The sequence below is a fragment of the Acipenser ruthenus genome, chromosome 28 (genome assembly GCF_902713425.1).
Source record: "Acipenser ruthenus chromosome 28, fAciRut3.2 maternal haplotype, whole genome shotgun sequence".
Classification (NCBI taxonomy): Eukaryota; Metazoa; Chordata; class Actinopteri; order Acipenseriformes; family Acipenseridae; genus Acipenser; species Acipenser ruthenus.
The window spans coordinates 24,819,753-24,844,657 of record NC_081216.1 but is presented as its reverse complement, the minus strand read 5'-3'; the positions used below and the strand labels follow the sequence as shown (position 1 = coordinate 24,844,657).

The following is a 24,905-nucleotide window of genomic DNA, read 5'->3' as shown; positions in this document are numbered from 1 at the left end:
TTAGAAAGAGAAATGAAGTGTATCCATGACAACTTTGTATATGACTAATTTGTTTCAGTCATTGAATACATACAATAAAATTAATTCTCTCCAAGACATGAATGTGTGAAGGTATGCTGTAAAGGTTCACAAACAAATTCATAAAAGGATGTACAGGTAGTGGACAAAAAAATGGAAACACTTGGGTGACTGAGGGACACCAAGTATATTGAAAGCAAGGGCTTCAACACAGGTGTGGCTTGTGCGTTAATTAAGCACATAACATCCCAGCATGCTTAGGTTCATGTATAAAAATGCTGGACAGGGCTGGTTGCCTATAAGTATGGCTAGCATGGCTGCTAGAGGAGACCTCAGTGACTTTGAAAGAGGGGTGATTGTTGGGGTGCGTTTGGCAGGAGCTTCAGTGACCAAGACAGCTCAACTTGCTGATGTTTCACGAGCAACGGTGTCTAAGGTGATGTCGGCATGAAACTCACACAGTATCCATCCTAATTTTAAAGCAGACAAAACAGCTGAGTGACCGGATTGAGAAAAGGGTAAAAGATCAGGAAAGCCTTGTACTGTATACCTATTACCTGGTATATAAACCCTACTATGTACTATGGTTTTGTCTATTACTGAAATAAACACAGGTAAGGGAGTACAAAGTTAACCCAATCCCCAATAGAGATTTAACTACCCCAATCTGGTGAACAATAAACCTGCAATGTACTATACCAGCAAATGATCCAGCAGACGCTCTTTTTGGAGAATGCATAACTAGCCAGGATTAAAGGCTTGACAATATAAAGCCTGCACTAATCAAATCAATAAAATAAAATTATAAAAATAATAACATACAAGTGTAAAATAAATGTGAACAGGGCGTTCTTGACCCTGTTACACGTGCATGAAGATTATTCTATCGGAAATATTAAAGTATTCTACAAACAAGTATAATAAAATATTGCATCCCTTTGTATGTCTGATTATAAGATCCAAAGACATTCCTGCAGCAATCATTCAAAACAATAAATTGTCGACAATGTTGTCATGAGTGATGAGTGTGGCAAATAGCTATACAGTCGCTCCTGAGTCATGGAATTACGAAGCCATGACGTTAGATTTCGAAGATCGGAGCCTGGGTCCAGGATCAGATGACTTTAGTAGCCGGTGTTCTGACAATCCCGACAATACCAGGTAGCTCAGATTGTCAGATTAGTCGTAAAAACTGCCCTACCCCTCAGAATGACCCTGGTTGAAAAAGTAAGCAGAAGTTCATTCAAAGGGAGTAAACGGTAGGTTTTAATTCTAGCTTCTTTGTTCCATATGCTGAATCTTTAGCACCACGCAGAGGCAGATGATGGAGAGAGAGAGAGAGAGAGAGAGAGAGAGAGAGAGAGAGAGAGATGGTCCTCATATACTGAACACAGCAACTCCTACACAATAGTTTAGAAGTGGGTGTTTAGATTCAGTCAGCTGCTTTCCCTCGTCTTCCTAATGCCACACTAATCGTCTTATTTATTTAGTTTTTTTTTTTTTTTATATAACTACATATGACCCCCTCCTCCTCGAGTAGCAGCACCACCCAGGGCTAACGCGTGGGGATTTCACTTTTTTTTTTTCCCTGCTCGCTATTCAGATGGAAGTAGGGGGTGCGCAAGGCGGATGCTTGCCAATGATGTGCATGTTACAAGAAATGGTACCGAATCTGAGACAATTTCTACTACACCCAACTGGACGGCTGCAGTCTTCTTGCGCAGATCACCAGATCCCCTTTCTGCTACGGAGGCAATTGAACTGAAATAAGGCAGGTATATAACAAGACATTTATTTATGTATCTATTCAATAAAAAAAACGATCCGATATGATTTGGATAGGTAATGCAATGCTAGTACCAATTTATGTGTGTATTTGTGTTTGTTATGGTTCTGCATTTGTGTTAAATAGAGAGAGATGTATAAATAATTCCATACCTGTTGATGAAATATTTTATGTCATGTAACAAAGCTTAGTTGATCTTTAAAGTGCCGCTGGTACCTTCAGCAAGGTAACCAACTGTCAGACGCCTCACTCATGTGATACTCGAGCTTACTGCAGTTTTGAGATGAGAAAGTAGCGAACTTACCGCTGCATTTCATCATCAAATGATAGCGTGTGGAATAAGATGAATTATACATGTATATCGATAAAAAAAAAAACAAAAAAAAACAACATAATGACAGTGACTCTTTCCTTGATTCGTTCATGTTTGGCCCCAGACAGTCAAAACAAACAAACAAAAAATTATTAAAAAAAATTAAAAGGTAATGTTATAGTGGAACAGTATACCGTTTAATAATTTCCAATAAACAAAACAAAACCAAAAAAATCCACCTGCACGTTGGCTGCTACTAAATCAAAACGTTGGTTAAAATATTGTCCGTAAAGTGTTATTTGAAATAACATGCTTCAATTGAAATTCTTTTTTACAAACAGATATATCTGGGTTTCTGTTTGTTTGTTGTACCTATTAAGTTTAGAATAATGCACACTCTATTGTATTAGGATAAATTAACCACCGTTGCCTGTAAACGCAGTTGGTACAATCTAGTTAGGTTTAAGAATCACAGAGTTTGCAAAATGAATTCTAGTTTTAAGAATACAAAAGTAGAGACTTTCACCAAACTCATTTGTATAGCAGGGGTGATACCCTTAGATTCGTTCAAACGGCACATACTGTTCTCATTGCTAGCACGGGCTTCAATTCCTAAAAAAAAAAAAAAAAAAAACCCACATCAATACAGCACACTGTACTTGGAATTGGAGGTGTGTGGGAACATTTTTCAGTAGTCAGCGGAACGTTTATTTCGACTCAGGCACGGGCGACATTATTAACATTAGGTAGATATCTTACGTTTACAATTAGTCGTGCTTACAATTCAAAGGTAGAGCACAGCACACAGTCACGATAAAGAATTTTAAAAAATGCAGTTAACATACTTCAAAATGCACATCATGAAAAAAAAAACACATTTGTTGGTGAAAAACTAGAATAAAAGTCTCTTCATTTAAAAAAAAAATGTAAACACGTTGAATTTTCGGTCCACTAAAATAAATGACTTTACATAATGTATGCAAGTACGAAATTGGGAGTGTCTATTGTGAAAACACAACACGAAACATTAACGTAGCATTCAAAGTAGCACTACAGAATTAAAATGTTCAATAAAAAAACAAAAATGCATGAGTTACAAGCTCTTGCAGTGTGTAAAAGTAAATACATAATACAAAATATGGATTGTTGCGTAAGGAAAGCATAATCCAATCAGGAGTTTGTATCATCTGATCCAAAACCGCCAAACTCCACGTCTTCGTCATCTGAACCTTCATCGTTGCTGATGCAAGCAATTGTCTGGATCATTAATGCACGGAGCAACTACTGGCCAATTTTTGTTCCTACTCACGTGAGCCTCGATATTCCCCCTCAGGCATTATTTTGCCCATGGTAATTAAAAAACGGAAATTTATGATGACAAGCGTTAGTTTCGTAATAGTAATACGTGTTACTTTAGTTATCCCAGCGCTTGGTATAGAGAGCAGCGGCAATATTGCGAAGGGCTAGTGTATTAACCCACTGAACCACGTCGCCCTTCAGCAGTTTATATTTTAAAAGCATTACCCATTGAAGAATCCGACCTACATTATCCACAGAGATGTGATTAATACAGATCAGTGCACAAACCATCCTCTCTAACTGTACTGGCCTTTAACTTCACAGAAAACACTAAATGTTGGTAAAAAGCCAAGAACAGCAGTTTAATTTGAACTACTATTTAATTCCTTATTTACAATGCTATTGTGTTGGAAATAATGGTCTTTGTATATTGCATTTTGTATTAACAGGCTGACTGTTTGCCAATTGATCTAAATAGCCTTTAATTTTCCAGAATATTTCCATATTGCCGTTGTCTGATGGCACCGATCTGAGCTAAAAATATTTTAGAATTCAGTTTTGTGGTTCTTAGTAATATTACATTTACAACTATGGCCAAAAGTTTAGCATCAGCCTATAAAATCAACACATTTTGCTTCATAAAGTGGAATGGAACCTGCAGAATAATGTTCTGTTAACATATTGAATTACATACTGCTCTATAGTTACCCATATACTTAACGGAAAAATGTGACATTTCGAAATCTAACATGAAATACTGTACTACTATTATGGCTTCCAGTATATTTTTACAATATAATTTTGTAGTTTCTTTGATGAAATGCTGTTAAATGAAATGTCTAAATTATATATATATATATATATATATACACACACACACACACACACACACACACACACATCACATTATATTCAAGACCTGAGAGAAAACGGCAAGCATATTTTCTACATTTTACATAACCAGCAACAGCGTTGTATTTACAAAGAGCTAGATCATTTTAGTCAAATTAGAGCAATTTATAGAAAAGGTTTAATATCGAATTCCTCATTAAGACCTCTTGGGGACATTGTTTGTAAATAGTAAATCCAAAAAGATTCTCTTTGCAGTAACATCCTATTTAAATCTTCCCCCTCCTAGGAACCTGAAGATGTTCAATACCAATATATTTAAGAGATGCAATATTATGGTTTTCTTTCAAGAAATGTGCAGCCGGATGCTACTCCTGTGTTCACTAATCCTCATTTTTAGGCATCGCGTAGTTTTTCCCACATAGGCTAGGCCAAAAACTTTTGACCATAACTGTATAAGTTAGAACTTAAAACATACATTTCTCCAAATGACATCGTTTTATGATGATTAAAAGAGCTTACTTTTAACACAAACTTTATGACAGTTCATTTCTGTTATTCATCTGTGAAGTAGCATCTGTGCTTGACACTTTATAAAGGTTATAGAACGATGTAAAAACTTTTGTAGACAAAACTCAGAGGAGCAGAAACAGTTGGGCAGTGTACACCACTTTTCATTTATGAAGTCATCACAGCAGTTGCCACAGGTTACACATTTCTGACAGAACCAATTCTGCCTTCTTTTGGGAGAATTAGATGTGTTTTGGAAAGTATTTTCTTCCTGTTACGCCTGTTTACTGCAAAACATGAATAGACTTTCTGTGCAATGTTTATTTGTCTTTTCCTGCCATTCCTTTTTTCCCCCCATTTGCATCACAGAAAGAACCAATAGATTGCAGAGTCTAAATGAAGGTGTTCAGCCATGCAATGTTCCTGGAAGGCTGTTCTCCTGCTTGCCTTGGCTTCTATAGCGATTCAGTACACAGCAATCAGGACATTTACAGCCAAGCACTTCCAGATCTGTCCGGTGCCTAATCCACAGAACTGTGGTTTAGGACAAGAAACTGATTCCTTTGACAGACTGTGTGATGAGTCTCCTTCCTTTACTTACAATATCACCAGGAAGACACATATTCTAATCCTGGCTACCACCAGAAGTGGCTCCTCTTTTATTGGGCAACTGTTTAATCAACATTCCGATGTGTTTTACTTGTTTGAGCCTCTTTACCACGTGCAGACAACACTAATTCCCCGGATGTCCCACAGCAAAACCACTGCGGACAGGAGGGTCATGCTGGGTGCCAGCCGTGACCTCCTGAGAAGTCTGTACGACTGCGACTTGTATTTTCTAGAAAGCTACATCAAACCTCAACCGGTGAACCACACGACAGACAAACTCTTCAGAAGAGGAGCGAGCAAAGCCTTGTGCTCGCCACCAGTGTGCGACGCGTTCCGTCCCAGTGAGGTCAACATCGAGGAAGGGGATTGTGTTAAAAAATGTGCTGCTCTAAACATTACCTTGGCCACGGATTCCTGCAAAGACCGGAGACATGTTGCTATCAAAATAGTGAGGGTTCCGGAAATCAACGATCTCAGGGCTTTGGTGGAAGACCCTCGGCTAAACCTGAAAATTATACAGCTGGTTCGAGATCCCAGGGGGATCCTGGCCTCCAGGATCGAAACCTTCAGAGATACCTACAGACTCTGGAGGATCTGGAGGGCTAGCGGCAGGAAACCGTACAACTTGGACTTGTCCCAGCTTACGATGGTCTGTGAGGATTTCCTGAATTCCGTCTCCACTGGGCTTAGCAGGCCACCTTGGCTGAAAGGGAAGTACATGGTGGTGAGGTACGAGGATCTAGCAAGGAACCCGCTCAAGAAAACCAAGGAGATCTTTGAATACCTGGGAATGTCCCTGGACAGTAATGTGGTAGAGTGGATACAAACCAACACTCGGGGAACCAATGAGTTATCAGCCAAGCATAAATACGGGACAGTAAGGGACTCGGCAGCCAATGCTGAAAGCTGGAGGTTAAAACTCTCTTACGACATGGTAGACTACACCCAAACTGTTTGTCACCAGATTCTAAACCAACTGGGTTACAGAATGGTAGAATCCCCAGAGGAACTTAAAAACACGTCCCTGACGTTGGTTGAGGAAAGGAATTTTTCACCATTTTTGTAATAAAGGTACTGTAGTTGTGGGACAACTATTTTTGATATATTTAGAACTGTTGCCTTATTTTTAAATTTTTGCACTATGATTCCAAAACCTTGAAGGCATCTTTTTGGATACCCTTATTTCTTACAAACAGCACAAAATAGATTCTGTACTGTTTAAAGTGAACTGAGCTAAAATTAATGAAACTGGCAATGCCCCATGCTATTTACATTGTGAGAATAGACAACACAGTAACACACACACAAGCAGGCAACCACACCTTGTCTGATGTTTTATAAAAGGACCATAATGTTTACTCAACAACGAAGCAAAACTCAAGCACCATTCTCCTCTAAACGATAACTGTTTGCTGGCTGTTGCATTGACAAAAGTGAATGTTGTTGTTTGTCTATTTTTGAGTAATTGGACCAGTATGGTTCTGTGACAAATGTATTAAATACCTGTGGCAGAAATGTTAAACAAACTTTAAAACATGTGCAATAAAAAACAGAATGTCACAGTTAAACCTTAGTAGTATTTTAGTTCTATAAAGACAATTTTAAGAAAGAAAAATGCCCATATATGTCCATGGTAAGCTGCAACTATATTCCATTACAACTCTCTGGAAGTCTGATAATGTGAACTTGAAGTATTCATACAATTCTCTTAGAATATTATTTGAAAAAAAAAAAGTTGTAAGTGAAAATATGGACGCAATAGAAAGTCAGCAAGAGTTAATTTCTGTGATTATTCTCTTAGTACTTCAGGTGGGAGCTAAAAGGTTAACCCTGTTTTGTATTTTATGAATTACAAAGACGTTATTTTATTTTCACACAACTCCTTTAATAACAAGTGAACGACATATTCCAACTACCATTTAAACAGGTGGGGTTTTCCTGTGTGTGAGACATACAGTACATGTATGTGTCTCCCAAGCAATAACAGGTTAAGAACATCGGTCAGTCACAAGACAAAAAAAAAACAAAAGATAAATAGGACAATAAAAGATAATGGTAATAACGAACACAAACAAAGCACTCCAGCCATGTTCTTTCCTGGTTTCACCTTTCATGGTTATTATAGTTATAATGTAAATGTTTTAGCCCTGCCTACTTCTTCTAAATACAAAAATCAGTAAGTATCTGCTTAAATGGCTTCATTTCAGAAAAAAAAAAAACACAGAACAAAATGTCCTTAGTCTACCACGGAGTGTGTTAATCTTGGCATACACAGGTATTGGGATTTCATAACAAGGCTGTACAGATCTTACTGAGGTTTTGGAAAACATTTTGGGCAGTGACTATGAAGGGGGAAAAAAAACAACTAAAAAAGCACATATTGCTTGATATGATTTTGTTCAGGCTGTAATGTTTGTACACTTGCATCCATTTTGAAATGCCAGCTGCTATACCTGTTAAAAAGGTTCTTGCTAAACAGGGTTTGTTTAAGTCTTGTTTTGTGTCTTTGTTGGTTCAGTTGTATTTATTAAAGAGTACATCGTTCTGTTTTGTGACTTGTCTTTTTTACTCCAACAGCTCGGGAATACCTAATGAAATGCTTTGTGAACCTTCAATGTCAATTATTTCTGTGCGATTTGTTTTAGGGTCTGTTTACACACACATACATGTGCTGTAATTGTATCAATTTTACCACTGCACACAAAAAACACTGCACACAATCTTTCCATATTGTATTTACTGACGGGCTTTGGTGTTTGGGGTAAAAAAAAATAAATAAATAAATAAATAATTCCAAATGTCCATGTTCTCCAATAAATTGTACAGTATGTAAGGTAGAACAGGTTCTTAGCCCAAGTACATGGGACACAATTTCCATTGAATACTGTGCTCCTTTTTAGGTAAGGATCATCATCAATAACCTTTAACCATCACCAATTTATATATATATAAATTGGGGATGTCTTGTAATATAGTGGGGGGGGGGGGGGGGTTGCCTACCAATAGTGGAACTAGTTGGAAATTCTGCCGTCTTGCAAAGACATCATTTTAATCAAAGCAGCTGTAAACACAATGGTAATAGCTTCAGTAGGATAAAGAATATCTGACTCAAGGTGACATCTATAATTATTTTCACAAATCATGTGTAAATCCTGTTTCAAGCTAGAAACAGTAATTCCTATGCTCAAATTCTAATTCACACAGCTAAGGGGGCTCCAGTTCTTGCATAAACCTTTGACAAATTACTTGCAGCTTAGGTCTGGGAACACTGTGTAGGTGGTGCAATTGCATAGCAAGACAAACGTTCAGAGGTGTGAACATAAACAAGTTTCTTATCTTAACTCCCCAGGAAGGGATTTGTTCAGGGTTTGTTGGTCCTGAAAAGATGTAGTCAATCATCTCCAAATATGGAATACCGTGGATGTTTAGACAGCTTTTTTCACTGTAAATAGTCGTCTAAATAATGATTTGTGTATCCTTACTGCTAACATTGGGCACTGCTTACTAAGACGCCGCAAACAGACAGAAAGACAGAGGACCCCCAGACGAGATGCAATGGAGAGCAGAGTTGTAGGGAATTCCTAGCAGTGGCCACAACAGTTATACTGTCAACTGATTGACTGATTTGCCTGTTTAAGGGTTAAGCAAATCAGACAAAGTCGTAACAATAAAAACCCGGGCAGGGAAAGATAAAACACAGGGAGGGGAAATTAAAAAAAAAAAAAATACAAGGGGGAAATGAAAAGCAAGCAGGAAGGGAATGGAGCAATTTGAAATCTGATGCAAGAACAGAAAACAAAAAGAAAATATAAGCAGGAAAGATGGGGAGGAGAGAAATGTTTTTAAAAGAAAGCAAAATAAAAGGGAAGAAATAGATCAGTGGCTTGGAAAATAAGTCCAAGTTAAGGAAGAGTAAAATCAGCTACGGCAGGAGGCAACCCAGGTTTGTCAAATTGTGAAGGGTTAGATGGGGCAAGAGAAAGAAGCAAGACTATTATTCTTTAGAAGCCCTTTTTGAAAAGGTCAGTCCCATGGACACAGCCTTGTGTGTGTGATCAGAATACAAAGCATGCTCCCTTCTCATTTCAGTCCTGTACCACAGTACTCAGATTCCTCTGTACTGCTCAAGAGCACGATTCTATGCCGACTGCATCTCCATTCCTACATGAAAGCAAAAAAAAAAACTTTTATCATTATTATAGTTTTATATACCATTTCAGAAATACCCGGCACAAATCAGATGGCCAGTTATCCCAGATCCATTTCTGTCTTCGTTTGGTATAGACAAACCCAGTGTTTGGATCACTGGAACATGTATAAACAATAAAAACATAAACAAATACCAGATCATGATTGGAAATGCGACTCGTCCAAAAACTATGCAATAAAATACAGACTTAAAGTTTATTTAATAGAATACAGTATCAGGTTTGCAAAAATAGTTATATAATTGACAAAATCTAAATGCTCTTTTAGTTTGATTTACAGTACTAGAGTTGCCATTACAGTATTTCCTACGTTGCCTTTATGTGTAGAACAGAGAATAAAAAGAAAAAAAACCCAGCAAAAATAAATACTATAGAATATATGTGTATATACTTAGCTACAGTCTCAGAAGCATGCAATGGTACATTACTAACATGCTGAACCAGTGATTTCCATTGCAAATATCACTATCTAATGAAGAAAAGTCACAGTGACTTATTTAGTGACAAAACAAAAGAATAAAAAAAATACACCAAACATCACATTGTCCTTTTTGTCGTATTTTAACAGGACTGAGAAAAGGCCATGTTATAGAACAAAAGCTCTCCTAATAATGCAGCTAACATTATAGAAAATGTAGATTCCTCAGTTTCAGTAATTTCCTCTTTTAAAATAAACTGTATTTATATCACTAACACTCGTGAATACCCATTTCTCCGATTGGAATTGTATTAATTCTCCTGTATGTCAAACCATTTTATTTAATTAAACCCAAGGGAAATGTAGTACATTTCACCATTTAGTTGAAATACATAGGCACATTAAAATACATATATGCAAAAACAGTGTACGCATGGTTACGGAATAACATGAATATTTTTCCATACCCTCAAAACTTGATGCTTTACCCACACTTAATTATTACGTGTGGCTGTTCACCCCTGCGATGCTTAAATAAGTGAAAAAAAAACCAAACAGAGATCTCTGGTACATATTTTTTCCAGATTTAACTTAAAATCTTGTAGTTTTTCCTCAGATTTATAAAAGTTGTGAAAATAAATAAATATTTTTTTTAATGTGTACATTCAGATATAATTTATAAATCTAGTTACAAGATTTAACATTTAGCTAAATATTTAACTAAATATTAAATCTATTAACAATATTTAACATTTAGCTAAATATTTAACTAAATATTAAATCTATTAACAATATTTAACATTTAGCTAAATATTGAACTAAATCTTAAATCTATTAACAATATTTAACATTTAGCTAAATATTTAACTGGCCAGCTAAATCTGGAGGGTGTATGCAAATGAGCTCCGCCCACTTTCCCACGATTTGATTGGCTCTTGTAATGTTGAAATTTGCATATTTACCAATTAGCATAACAAGAGCCAATCAAATCACGGGAAAGCACAAAGTACATGTTAAACCATTGTTAAGAGATTTAATATTTAGTTCAATATTTAGCTAAATGTTAGATCTAGTTAAGAGATTTAATATTTAATGAAATGTTAAATCTTGTAACTAGATTTATAAATTATATCTGAATGTACACATTTAAAAAAAGATTTATTTATTTTCACAACATTTATAAATCTGGGGAAAAAACAAGATTTAAATTCAATCTGGGAAAAAATACAAGATTTACGTTAAATACATCAATATGAATATGCTGGTCAATATTACAAGTAAGTTTACTAAGATTGTATACAGTATGTTGAATGCTGTGGCTGGACCACTTCTACTGGAATGAGGCACAGCGTTAAAACTACATTAGTATTTACATGAGGATGCATTACATGACAAAGCAAGGTGTCTAGAGCTATGTATAATACATATGTCCCAGGATGCTTGGCCATAAAAGGGATGCATTCTAAGATCAGCAGGCACTTCTAAACTGACATATCCACAAGGTTGTTCACTATAAAGCCTTGTGAACATGGAAGTTTTTTTCCCCAAGATGTAAGTCTCAAGGACTGTAGCTCAGTCCCTAGAACAAGGGCATTGTGCATAGTGTTTCCACGAGTTTCACTTCACTAGCAAGCCTGGCTGTACTGTAGATCAGAGAGCCTTGTCTAGCCCAGGGGTTTTATGTTTCAATTTGGTCCGAGGTAAAAGGTCAGTTGGTGGATATTAATGTGCACGAGAACGAGTTGGCAGTGTCCTACTTTACAATCTATCAAAAACTGAAATTATGACGAGGCATCCTGGGGACAGAGATGGATTAGGAGCATTCTTTTCAACATTTTAAAATCTCTTAAGCTTTTTTCCCTACCTGCTGCCTGCATCAACATCCAGCTTTAGCAAAATAATTATCTGTAAACAGTCACTTAGCAAACCTTGTGCACTGTGTTGGTCCACTTGGTGTGTCTGCTACAGATTCATATAGAAATTTCAAACACGTTTTTTATTTTATTTTTGTTTCCATCTGGACATGTTTACAAGTATTAAGCAAGAAAGGCAATCTCGTTTTTATAGCGAAATGACAAGAGCACTGCAGGGGTGGACTATGTTTAAAGAAAGCTAATACATCCTATTGGTCACTTTCTTCAGTCAGTACCTACCCTGGTACAGTCACTGTCATCTTTACTAAGGTGTATCCAAAATGTAACCAAAAATAAACACAGATTACAGCATACATGATTTAATCAGACTTGTCCTTCTTCTTTGGTGTGAAGGGAACTTTGCTGGCGACAGCCCCAACTCCTCCAGTTACCACGGAGACGCTTCCTTTCACCAAACCGACACCTGCCGCAGGCACGCTCGTCACTGCTGTCTTGGTGAGCTCATAGCTTTTGATGCCAACCCAGGCAACCCCACCTAGAGTGGCTCCGACAGCTCCCCTTGTCATATTGAAGAGGCCTCCCGTTACTCTCCAGATCACTCCAGACTCTGCTTTTGGGTGGTCTTTGTCAGGATCTGTAACATAAGCACACATTTATTATTTTACTTGGTACAAGATATTGTTCCCTGTAAAACAGCCGTTGCTGAAAGCTGGTAAGTACTGGTAATCTTTTTGCTGAATAAAAACAAAACAATTTTGAGTACCTGGAAATAGGAATCTTAGCCCAATGAGGAAAACAAAAATATACAATTTAGTGTTTAAACGCCCCAGCTGAATTAATATCAATCAATCCATCTTTATTTTATATAGCGCTTTTCATAGTGGACCACCATCACAAAGCGCTGTACAAGAAACACTTTCTGAAAAGCCCCTTCGGTTACACAATACCCTGCAAAGCTTACAAGAAGTGCATTATGTTACCATTGCTGTGTCCGGTGTTGTCTGTATTTGCTGAAATATGGAACAACACCAGATACAGCAAAACGTAGTAATGTGTTTTTTGTAAACACTGCAGGCGGAGCTAAAGAATATATTTAGATGTACATTTTCTTACAGCCTACTGAAAGATCCCTTTTAACCCTAATGTTCTTGGGCTACTGTAAAGGAGATGTCTGAAAGGCATGCTTTACCTTGGCTGACCCAGAGAGTACAGTGAATAGCCTAGCATTCAATTGAAAGCCTCTGGGGTACCAGGTATTACCGGTCTGTGTGTGCCACTGGATTTTATCAAACAGTAATTCTGTGTTATACAGACATTACTACTCATACATACAATTTAAAAAATATATATTTGCAATTTGAACCTATTACTATAACAAGATGAGATGTTAGCATTGAAAAACAACTTTAAAACCAGTTACTGGAAAGAGAAAACATAAGGACAGTATGCACAGATGATATCAAACAAACAGCAGACCATCTATATTCTATAAATACTGTAACGTATTTCTGAAGATAAGTTTGCATTAATTAATGAGCGAGTAGAATTTAAACCTGATGTGATTCAAATGTCATCCTCTGGTCTTTTTCTAGATGTTTTTTATTTATCTTAGCGAGAAACAATAATGAATGACTATTTAAGATGCCGACAACCCCCCCCCCCCCCACCCCCCGCAAATAAATTAATGAAAAACCTCACAGCTGGATCCACAAGCCTGCTTTACAAATAAAATCATTGATTTCAGATTGTGAAGCGAGTAGTTCATCACACACTCCTCAATTTCCCCATCTGCAAAACTCTAAAAGTAATGATAAACGAGTTCCCTGGGAAAAGCTGCATAATGTGACATAATGTTGCATTTTTGCATTTTCACTGTGCCTGCCTGCTATCATGTTGTGGCGAACACATCACACGTTTATCAGCTACTTTGCCTAGCCCGACACCATACAAGTGACCTGAATTAAAAAAATACATCCCCACCTCCAAACACGTTTTCAGTTCCTTCTGACAGCTTCCACAAACAGCCAAGCACAGTTTCTGTATGCAAAACAGCAGCTATTTATTTGTGCACTTTTTCTTTTTTTGAGTAATCATCTTTGGCACAGTCTCCAGTATTGTTTTAAAACAACAATCATTTCTCACCAGGGTTTGTCTAAGAATAAATATCCAGAGGAAATGTTGAGAATATATTGTAGTAGTTTCAGTTATATTGAGCATGCAAGTGATTAGGCACAGGATTTAACTTTCTTCCAGTCATGGGCTGTGATCCTGTACCGTGCTTGTGGTGACTATTACTTGTTTGAGAGATTTTGCTGGTAGGGCAGATTTATAAGCCAATCCAGTGAAACAATTTAGCTTAACTGACCTATAAAAGAACTGGGCAGATAAACACACTTTAGGGGAAAGGCATTCAGTTCTACTGCAGTGTGGAAAGAATTATTGTACTGTAACTAATATTTAACCCACAAGACCGGACCAATGAAATATTACAATTGAGGTTTCACTGCTTAACAAGCTTGGGAGTTCTGCCTCGGATAGATAACACAGCTGTACTGAACTGGAGAGATCTTTCATTGCAATGTTTAGTTTGCATGCTTCAATAAAATCTGTTAACAACATGTTTTCATTCAAATCAGTTCATTTAAATGCCATGGTTTGCTTTGCACCAGCTTAGGGTGATTACCTATCACAGTTGTCTTGTCTATAAAGTAAATGCATGATGCATGGTTGCTATTACTTAAATCACTGAATAATAATAATAATAATAATAATAATAATAATAATAATACTACTACAGTAATATGAGGTCCCCAGGGTGATCCAAGTACACTAGGGGTTGAAAATATTGTTTCGACAATAAAAATCAAAAGCAGTTGAAAACCTGAGGATTGAGGGAAGGTTTATTCAGAGACTGTGAAACACAGATTCAAGCAGATTAACATTCTTGTTCAGTTCTTCAATTTAATCAATGATCTGGCCTTTCACGAACAGCCTTCCTACCACGATCTCTTTCGCAGGTCAAGTTTATGAAAAGTGCTTCTTTCACCACTTCTTCTCTCCTGTATCAAGTCTAGAAGACAGAAAAAAGGCACAATGGTATACTTGATTTATCCCGGGGAAATTGAGATTGATTTCTTCAAGGGAAGGGAATCAATATTACAGGGTGCTTCAGAAGAACGGATGAACATCTTGCTGTTGTCCGGGAGCTTTCATTTAAAAAGTAATAACGTGCTGTTCATACACAAAAGAAAGAAAAAAGAGAAACGCTTAGATCACCAGCAGTACTGCAGTACTCACTTTGAAGCTGTAGTCAAGTTTTATTTACTGCTGTTTCACAGAAGTTTTTCAGGCATGACACACAGATCTGAATTATTGTATTTTTTATAATACATTTTGGTCAGCACTTGTGAATGTTAGTGGAGGAACACTTTGTAGCTTGCACCTACAAAGAAAACAATGAACCAATTAGTCTTGCCCCTCACTAAGTAAATGGGAATGGGAAGTTACTTCATTGGAAATATCATAATGTCACAAACATGTCTTAATGCCTTCTTTAGATGCCAAGTCAAGCAATCAGCAAGTTACGATACATGCTTCAGTAACTACAGTTACTGATAACAAGGTATTTTTTGCTTGATGAATAAAGGGGGGGGGGGGGGGGGGCTGAGTTAATCCACGGTGACAGAGGTATCGTGTGATACTGCCAACATTGGTAATGTCACAAATATTTAGACTCACTGTCAGTAACTATTTATTTGTCTTTTGTGCCAATCTATGTCACTATTAAGGTATTCATAAAAGTCTACATTTTTCATCATATACTGCTTTATCTTCTAAGATGTTTAGAGCCAAGATTTCTGTTCTTATTTACTAACTGCTGCTCCAATAGCTTGTCTTTCTCAGGCTTCAGGCACAGAGTTGGTTGTTGTTTTACCTTTATTTTTCACCACTTTGTATCAGCAGTTGAGGCTGGGGAACTGACTGTCTGTAATTTGTGATGTGTACAGTATTAGAAAAGATGGGAGATTGGAAAAGGATACTTGTATTCAATGTTGGGGGTATCCCTCCAGGATCCAATGCTCCCTGCAGGTTTTTGTGAAATGTTCTGAAAACTTCTATTGACCCTGCTGATAAGATGCTGATAGCTTCTGGATGAAATCTGAGAATGGTCTCCTTCAGGCATATTGCATTCAATATGGCATTCCTACAGACAATTATAAGACTCTGAAGATGTACAGCAGGGATGCTCCATCACAGAATGTGGCTTTCTTCCTAGGATAACATTTTCTGATTGTGTTTCATTACAGTAAAAGTCAGAAGAGCCTAGTACAGTAGCTGGAAAGGATACAAATCATCTACATACACTTAACCTTGTAGGTTATATCTCATCATTAGTTCATGGATTGTTCCTAATAGTTCCTGAGCTTGCATGTTACACATTTTTAAGTATTCACATTTTTAATCTCAAGTAGTGACATGCAGAGAGAAAAAAAAAAAGAAAAAAGTATTTTGCCTTTTTTTTTCTTGATGGTCTGGTCTCTGTCTAACAAAATACCATTCCAAATGCTGCTTAATCTATACAGAAGTAAATCCTTGATTTGAAGTGAATGCATTACCGTAAAAAAAAAAGTTGTATAAGTTATTGTCACAAAGACGGCCAGAGTGGGTGGCGTCAGACCAGACAGGAATTCAAAACAAAGACAGTGGTTGATGATGAGCTGAGTGCAATGGCTGCACTCAGCGTTTATTAACAAATAAAAGGGTTGAAAACAGCACAAAACACGGGACACGGCACTATACGCCAAAATAAAGAGACATACAAAACGGACTAACACTAAACAAACGGTGCACGGAGAGACAAACAAACACGGTGAGTACAAACACTTTTAGATTTCACTTTACTTTCCTTTACTTTACTTTCCTCCTCCTCACCCGTTCTCCACTCTCGAACACCCAAACACGACTGAGTGACACTGTGCATCTATTTATACTGTTGTGCTGGGATTCAATTACTAATTAATTATTCACTTGAATCCCAGCACGTGAATTCATTACGTGCAACCCCGTGCCACACATTATACACATTTTATCTGCACGTGAAGTGATGTGCCATCCTCGTGCCTAAATATAATTATACACTTTAAACACACGTGAAACACAGACCCGTTTATATCCCGTGTACCAATCTATACACCAACATTAACATACGCATGCATATACACAACACAGAACACACAAATGCACACAGGGGCGGGGCACTTTGCCACAGTTATCCATAATGCAAGTAATGTGACTTCTTAATACAAATTGATGACATTTCTGCAAAAAACGCTTGAGACATGGATGGCAATGGATCTTGTTCACCGACTCGAATCATAGGCGTCGACCTGTGTTATCTAGATTATCAGTCTATACTTCAAAATTACCAAAAGAGCTGAGCTTAAAAAGACCCTACTTCACATAAAAATTTGAAAAATACTCAAAAAGCAAAACAGCTAGACCTTTTTTTATTATAATTGAATTAATCAGCTCTGCTGTTACCTTTGATTTTTACACTACGAGTTTGCTATTTATATTGAAAAATAACACAAGGAACACTAAATGTGACTGTTCCAGTTCGAGAGCATTACCCAAAAACACACACACCTACTGTAATTTAAGAAATATACCGTGCATGACTGAGCTGCCTTGGTTCACACCCCTTGTATGCTATTCTACTGTTACCTTTCTGTCCTATTTCCTTAACAAGACAGGGACCAGATATCTCACAGAGGGCCATGTGAGCACAGCTATGCAAACTGTTACAAACACCCAAAGTCCCCTACACAGCAACATTATTAGCACTACGCACTCAAGCCTACACCTGTGGTTTAAACAATATGAACTTTATTGTGCCAATTTCAATGTGCACAAAATATTATCACACAGCAAAATGCTAGTTGATTTTTCTAGCTAGTTGATTTTCCTTAGACAACAAGTTTTCAAAAATGTGTGCAGGTTATTGTTTGAAAATGGTGGTACTGCATCTATTACCTGCAGATCATGTAACCGCATACCTAAACAAACCACTGCTGCAGGATCAACTCTACCCCTTCGCTCTTACTATCTGATCTTCCTCACAATGTGCCCTTTTGTTAACCTGAAAATATTTTATTACACATTCGCATTTAAAAACACAAATAGATTGAATTTCAGACTACCACAATGGGTGTTTATTACAAAAATATCTAAAATGATTTAATTTAGGAAAGTTTTAAGAATAGTGACAAACTTTTGCAGTTTCATTGAACTGATAAGTCTACCATACAGCACCTCTTATTTAGTGACCAGCAGAGTGGTGTGCTGTGAGCCCTGTGGGGACATGCTTTCTAAAATATGTTAATCCACAGCTGTTTGCTGTTGCAGATTTTTATGAAACTGAAACACAACTTCCAACAGCTGAATGTCAAAAAGACAGTTTACCCAAACAGGATCCCAACATCAAATGGAAGTGCTCATAGCAATTTCCAATTCAGGGCTCCAACAGCCTGGTTTTCCACCTTTGTGGTATTTCATGACTGTCTTTATCTGAGGCTTGTTTAATGTGATACCCTGTTTGATGGCCAGTCTAAAATCAACACATACTGTAAGCTTCAGAATTCTGCTGTCCAAATTCTAACAGCAAAACTGGTCTTTACTTGCTGACCCATGCATGGCAGCTCTTAGGTAGAATGCTGTGCCAGTAATTATGGATCACAAAATGTGTCTGTCGGGTCGCCATCAGAGTACCCTTTGATTGCTCTGATTGGGCAGCCAAGAGCCCAATCTTCAAACCAACAAGAATTCTCAGCAGTCAAAAACAACAGCAGCAGTGTGGAGTAGTGGATAGGGCTATGGACTCTTGACTGGAGGGTCATGGGTTCAATCCCCGGTGAGGACACTGCTGCTGTATCCTTGAGCAAGGTACATTACCTAGATTGCTCCAGTAAAAACCCAACTGTATAAATGGGTAATTGTATGTAAAAATAATATGATATCTTGTAACAATTGTAAGTCGGCCTGGATAAGGGCGTCAGCTAAGAAATAAATAATAATAATAACAAGGCATGGCACCCACAGAGCAATCGCAAACAGAATGGGTCTGGTGCACGGGAGGAAATGTTTTCTTTTCTTTTTGTCAAACTCACATATAAAATGATTACTTATCTGGTTATTAATTAGACCTTCATATACGATGTTCTGTAGAAGTTCACAATCTAGGATTTGTATGTCCTCATTCACAGACATAGTCTCCTATAGATTTTTCAGATTGCATTTGAGTATGGCCAGATACACTGCTGATTTTAAGAAAAGAAATAAATAAATAAATGCATTTTACAAATATTTACAATACGTGAGGACCTTTTCTACAGTGCACAGGTCACAATGAAATGAAAAAGGGGACTTAAGATCATCATGTTTCATGGTTACAGTTCTGTGAATGCCTGCAGTTAATTTCCTCCGAGATTACATTTTCATACATCAAAGCATCAATAGACCTGCATGTTATGGGATATTCTACCCTCACCTTTGCAATGTCAGTATCGGTTTCAGTGCATCTCCTTGTCAGGTCATTAAGGAATTCTCAGATTTTGCAACTGAATAAAATACCTACAGACAGAGCTGTCATTGTGCCAGCAATAGATATTTATTATTATATGAATGGCAATTCTGAAAGGAATTAATTTAAAACACATGCCTTTTGTCCTAGAGCTTGTTCTGTGATTTTTTTTTTTTTTTTTTGCAAACTGTGGTCCATGCAAAAATTACTTTTATATTAAAATTCACAGTAAAGGGAAATTGGAATCCTCAGGAGATGATTTATTCAGGAATAATTTATTTTAAGCTTTTATAAATTTGTCATTCCAGTTACTATTTTTTTTTTTTTTTTTATAAAACACTTGTTTTATCTATTTACAGCTAGAAAATGGATTGCACTTTACAATGAAAATGTGAAATGAATGTGAATTATTACATCTTCACAGCTACATCGATAGTAACTCAGTGTATAATACAATGTGATTTCCACTAGGCCAGGCTGTGATAGAACATCTGTCTCTTATCAATAGCCAAGTCTTGCATGAATGCTCTGTGATTTTATGGGACGAATAAAAATATGCAGGTATGGAAAACAAAAAAAGGTTACGCCTACCATTTCAGCGTGATTTGTACAGCCTATTGAACATATTACTCTTAGGCAATTTAATGTTACTAAAGAAAGATGAACACACCTGCCAAAGTGCAGTTTAAGGGAGAAGGTATTTGTTATTTAAAAAGCAGAATAAAAGCGTTATTTGAAAACACCCACAATTCTTTTAAAATCATTCGATCCAAATGTTTTTTGATCTAACTACCTTTGAAAGTAAGTAAAATGCCAGGTTTGGCACTATTTTAGATCTGCCACTGTTTAGAGCAACTGAACAGACCCAGATATATTGGGGGATTTGGCCAAGAAAACAAGAGAATATAAATGCATATATATATATATATATATATATATATATATATATATATATATATATATATATAACATACCATTCTGTATCATTCTGTATATGGCTGTGTATGTGCTATTTTTGTGGGGTTTAATGAACCATTACATAATTGTTGATAAAATTGAGCCATTATTTTTTAATATTCTCTGAAGCAAATTGCTGGAGATATATATATATATATATAAACATTGCCAAAGGTAAGGTGATTATAATGATTAAAGCATAGAGGGAGTTTTCCTTGCAGTAAAAAAGTATATTTATTTCTTTAATGTGTTTTTCATCTTGATGATTTAAGTTTTTTTTTTCTTCCTATTTTCCATTCACCTTTTAATAACCTTTTTTGTATGTAAGGGGCCTGAAAAAGATATCACACAAACCAGTTAATATTATATATATATATATATATACATTTTTTTAATAATAATAAAAGTATTTATCCTTTACTGCATTAAACACAACAATGGGCAATCCCTCTTTTCTATAGCAAGCTTTAGGGAAACAGTTTTGTGGAAAACGGAAACACGAATAGTAGAAAAAGATATCTTCTGTGTCGAGGATGTGTATGAGGAGCTCAAGCAATTTAAACAAGGGTTGGAAAATGTCAAAAAATTGCACTGAGGAATTGTAAGGATTTGTTTTATTATTATAAAAATAATTATTTGTATTATTTGCAACTGCTGAATTGCTAGTGGTGCTGCAATGATTTCCGTTCTCTTTTCTTGTACGTATAGTTTATCTCTGTCCATGCTCATCATCAAGTTCCTGCCTTTATCTGTACAGTACATCACAAGCACGGCCCTGGCACAGTAGTATGACAGTCCCATTTGTTATCTCCGCTGCTGTGCAATGCATCTTTCTGACAGCAGACAAATAGAGCAAGACACGGAAGACATTGTCGGGGTTCTGTTTAGTAATTCAAATCCAACAAGGTCTCACTCCTCTTCTTAATTATTAAAGTCATCATTAAGAATGGTAAATGCTAAGGTGATGACTCTTTCAAGCTTCACTCCGCTGTAGTCTATCTGCTTAGTTTGATTTATATAAAAATACTAGCGAAGGTCAGTCCTGCTGGGGTGGTGCTAATTACTGATTCTTACACAATAACCTCAGGTAATTGTAACACTCTTTTCAAACCTTTTAAGGACCACTACTGGGGTATCCAAAAACTCCCAAAACACTTGGTCATTGAAGGGTTAAGGGTCGTCTCACTAAAACTTACCAAAGGAGAGTTCTAGTCTTTTTGTAGTTTGGTAACCTGATGAGCATTTCAAGCTATCATGTTGGTTTTCCCATTGTCAACTGTAGACAATAGTATTTCTAATGTACTGAGTTCCCTATATATTTTTTAAAATTCATTTTACACTTTTTTTTCCACCTTGAGGATTCTAAGATCCTCATGACAGCAATTTATTCAAAGGATTACAACACCATTTGTTTTCAGTTCTCCTGTCTAGTTTAATTTTAACGTGAGGCACAACTGTATCATACCCTATAAAAAAAAAAAGCAACAATATCATCTTTGAACCCTTTGGTATGAAGTCCACGGACTTCCTACCACATTTCTATTTGACACATTGCAAGGAACACCATCCTACAATCCTCGCAGTAAATCCGTATTTGTTTGGAACGATCATACTTCCACAGGCTACACAAAACAAGGTTACAATTAAACACACCGAAAAAAAATGGAAGAAAACAAATCAAAATCTACACTAAACTTTGTGCCCACTTGGAAAATAAAGAGGTGTTGATTACTTCAAAACACACAACCTGGGTCACTTCACTGGGTCAAGGTCGATTATGAGAAGCAAGCATCGACATACAGAATAAGCTCCCTGGTCAACAGTCGTCTACTCTCTTGCGAGAATGACAATTTGCAATATAAGTGTGCCTACTGAAAATGGAGAATAACTGTCACCCAAGTTTTAGTCATAATAGAAACCTCTGACAGCTCATCTATCAACCTATGACAACAATGTGAAAAGTGCTGCTATTGCTTTACAGCTGTAATGCTATAGATCAAAATCCAACTGTTTCTTTCTCGAATCTAATCTCGAATCTGGTTGGCCAAGAGGAAAAAAGAGGTAAGAAATTCATTTTAAAATTTTGATTAGCACTCCTTTAATGTCATGTCATAAACTACTGTTATTTGTGTTGTGTACAACAGAATGACGTTTGTCTTAGGTAGGGTATGTAGTGTATTATTTATTAAAAACATTTTTATGGGTAAAGCACCTTTCCTGTGCTGTGGCCTCCAAGAATAAAAACAACAATAAAAACATTGTGAAGCACTGTGTATAATTTTGCCATGGCTGTCGCCGAAAGCCATTCTCAAAATTCATCAAAATAAAAACATAAAGTAGATGATTTTCTGCTCTGCTGCTGCAACATTTATCACTGGATTTGTGCTGCCTCTACTGGGAAGGCCGTACAGAGGAAGACTGACGCTGAGCCTCCCCATGGAGCTCGTGAAAGTATAATTGCAACGAGCACAAACAAATGTTTGTGGTGTAGGCCTGGCTCATAAGTCAACTGTAATAGCTCCTGACTTCAGCTGTGTGCCCAAGGAGTCTGACAGAGCATCTCCGTGCCTGTACTGCTAACAGGTGAAATGAGTCCCTGATGAATACTGGCCTGCCTTCTGGAGTACAAAAGGTGATTGAGATATGTGCTAACGGGATGCCATCAATTAACTCCCACTGTCTTGCTCGATGCCTTTCACCCCATCTGAAGTGCTCTCTCCAACCGGGCGAGGGTAATATGAAGACCAATGGCCATAATTACATTCATTTAGGAAATGTATCAAGTCTGCTCTTAATGATCTTTTCTGCAAATAAAACTGGGGGGGCCCCCCATGCTGAGAGAACGCATGACTGAGAACGTTACTTGGGTTACGGGAGCCTGCTTCCCGCAGAACATGAATTAAACGTGGGACTAAAAGACAGACACACCAGCCAATCCGACATTGCTTGCTTGTCGAATGACGATTTGCCGTTTTCTCCAGTAAAAGTTTTGCAACAAAAAATGTTGTTGCAACATACTGTTAAACTGAAGACATTAGTTTTCAACTGAAAATCCATAAAACACGACCCATTTCCTCTGCTGCTGTGATACTCCACTGCTATCCCACATATAATTACCAGCAGATAAAAGGCATTCATGCTTCTGCAAGCCTCTTATCCAAAGGTAAATCTTGCTGTAGCCTACACTGCCTTTAAACCAACCCCAGAGCTTCACTTTCAGGAGCTCCCTTACTAACAAGCTGTGATTGTTCAGAAACAACAGAATGTCTCCAGAATATACTGTAGGTAAATGTTTAGAATGTAGTCTTTTAAGCATTTCTGTAAAATGTTTATATAGGACAACATATGTAACTAACATATATTATAGCCTGACAAGCATGTAAAGAGGTTGTGTTCTGGAGATGTGCAGTAATTAATAACCAATTGTAATTTATTTTCCACTAAAAAAATAAATAAAATAGTGCTGTACATTGAACTTCATTGAACTTCAGCTGACAGTGGCAACATACATGGAGATAAGACAGAACTTAAGATCTCAAATGCCTTTTTTTTCTTTAAAATATGGATAAAAATGTCCACAATCTTGCTGGTGGCATACTGAAACAAATCAGCTCTTTTGTCTCTATTGTTCTTCATTAAGATGCAGCCAGAATATTATATTATATATATATATATATATATATATATATATATATATATATATATATATATATATATATATATATATATATATATAAAATCATTAATGCAGTTAGTGCCTCCCGGGTGTTTGAGAGGGTCATTGAGTCACTCTTGAGCTGCAATACCCTGAAGCGTGGAGCAAAATGAAAATTTCAATAACACCGGTGTCAGCTCCCAGTACGATTCAGCCCCAAGCCCCCTTCGTGTTCCCAGTGATCATCAGTCAAGGCTGGTTAGCGAACAGCAGAGAGTTATACACAGGGAATAAAGTTCTTTGGGAGTTGCTTGTTGACTAAGGGGAAAAAAAATGCATGTTCATCATTCATTTTGACAAGTTACCACCTACTCTAGTGCAAGATCAGAACTTCTACTGCAGATATCTACCCTGGTGACTACTTGGATCAACTGGGGGGAAAATAGGCAGTCTGAAAAAAATATGATGTCAAATTATAAATGCAGCAATTCAGGAATACATTTACAAAGGAAAAGGCAGGGTGAAGCTAAAAGAAGAAACAGACTTTTCTGTTGTATTATTTTATTTCATAAGATTCTTTAAAAAATGTTTAATAAAAAGCTATATATATATATATATATATATATATATATATATATATATATATATATATATATATATATATATATATAATTTTATCCACTACAAGATGAACTTCAATACAATAACTTGACTACGGACCCCGAAGGTTTCAGATTTTATAAAAGGAGAAAACACAGTGATGTAAAACAAATGTAAAGGCTGCACAACATTATCTAGTATTCCCATTTCACTGCATACTATTTAATTGA

The 24,905-nt window shown here is 36.7% G+C and overlaps 2 protein-coding genes across 5 annotated transcripts in view; one reads left to right on the top strand and one right to left on the bottom strand.

Annotated features, from left to right (window-relative positions):
* The first annotated feature begins 1,416 nt into the window (after window positions 1–1,416).
* LOC117434655 (carbohydrate sulfotransferase 1-like) lies at window positions 1,417–7,934 on the top strand. Of its 2 annotated transcripts, none has more exons than XM_034057252.3 (2): window positions 1,417–1,789; window positions 5,145–7,934. In XM_034057252.3, exon 2 carries the CDS (start codon window positions 5,188–5,190, stop codon window positions 6,448–6,450), a length of 1,263 nt encoding a protein of 420 aa, XP_033913143.1. In that variant the 5' UTR covers window positions 1,417–1,789; window positions 5,145–5,187; the 3' UTR covers window positions 6,451–7,934. The 2 variants fall into 2 exon arrangements, with proteins under 2 accessions (XP_033913143.1, XP_033913142.1); XM_034057251.3 differs by having other exon boundaries at window positions 1,417–1,793.
* A 153-nt stretch (window positions 7,935–8,087) lies between these two features.
* The window catches only part of LOC117434607 (transmembrane protein 263-like), a 52,144-nt gene continuing 35,326 nt past the window's right edge, over window positions 8,088–24,905 (bottom strand). For 2 of the 3 annotated variants that reach the window (XM_059003053.1, XM_034057191.3), the window contains one exon: window positions 9,775–12,518. In XM_059003053.1, the coding sequence (XP_058859036.1) occupies window positions 12,244–12,518 (275 nt within the window). In that variant the 3' untranslated portion in view covers window positions 9,775–12,243. Of the gene's footprint in view, window positions 9,546–9,774; window positions 12,519–24,905 lie in introns of those variants that run through there. The other variant, XM_034057192.3, reaches the window with a different exon arrangement.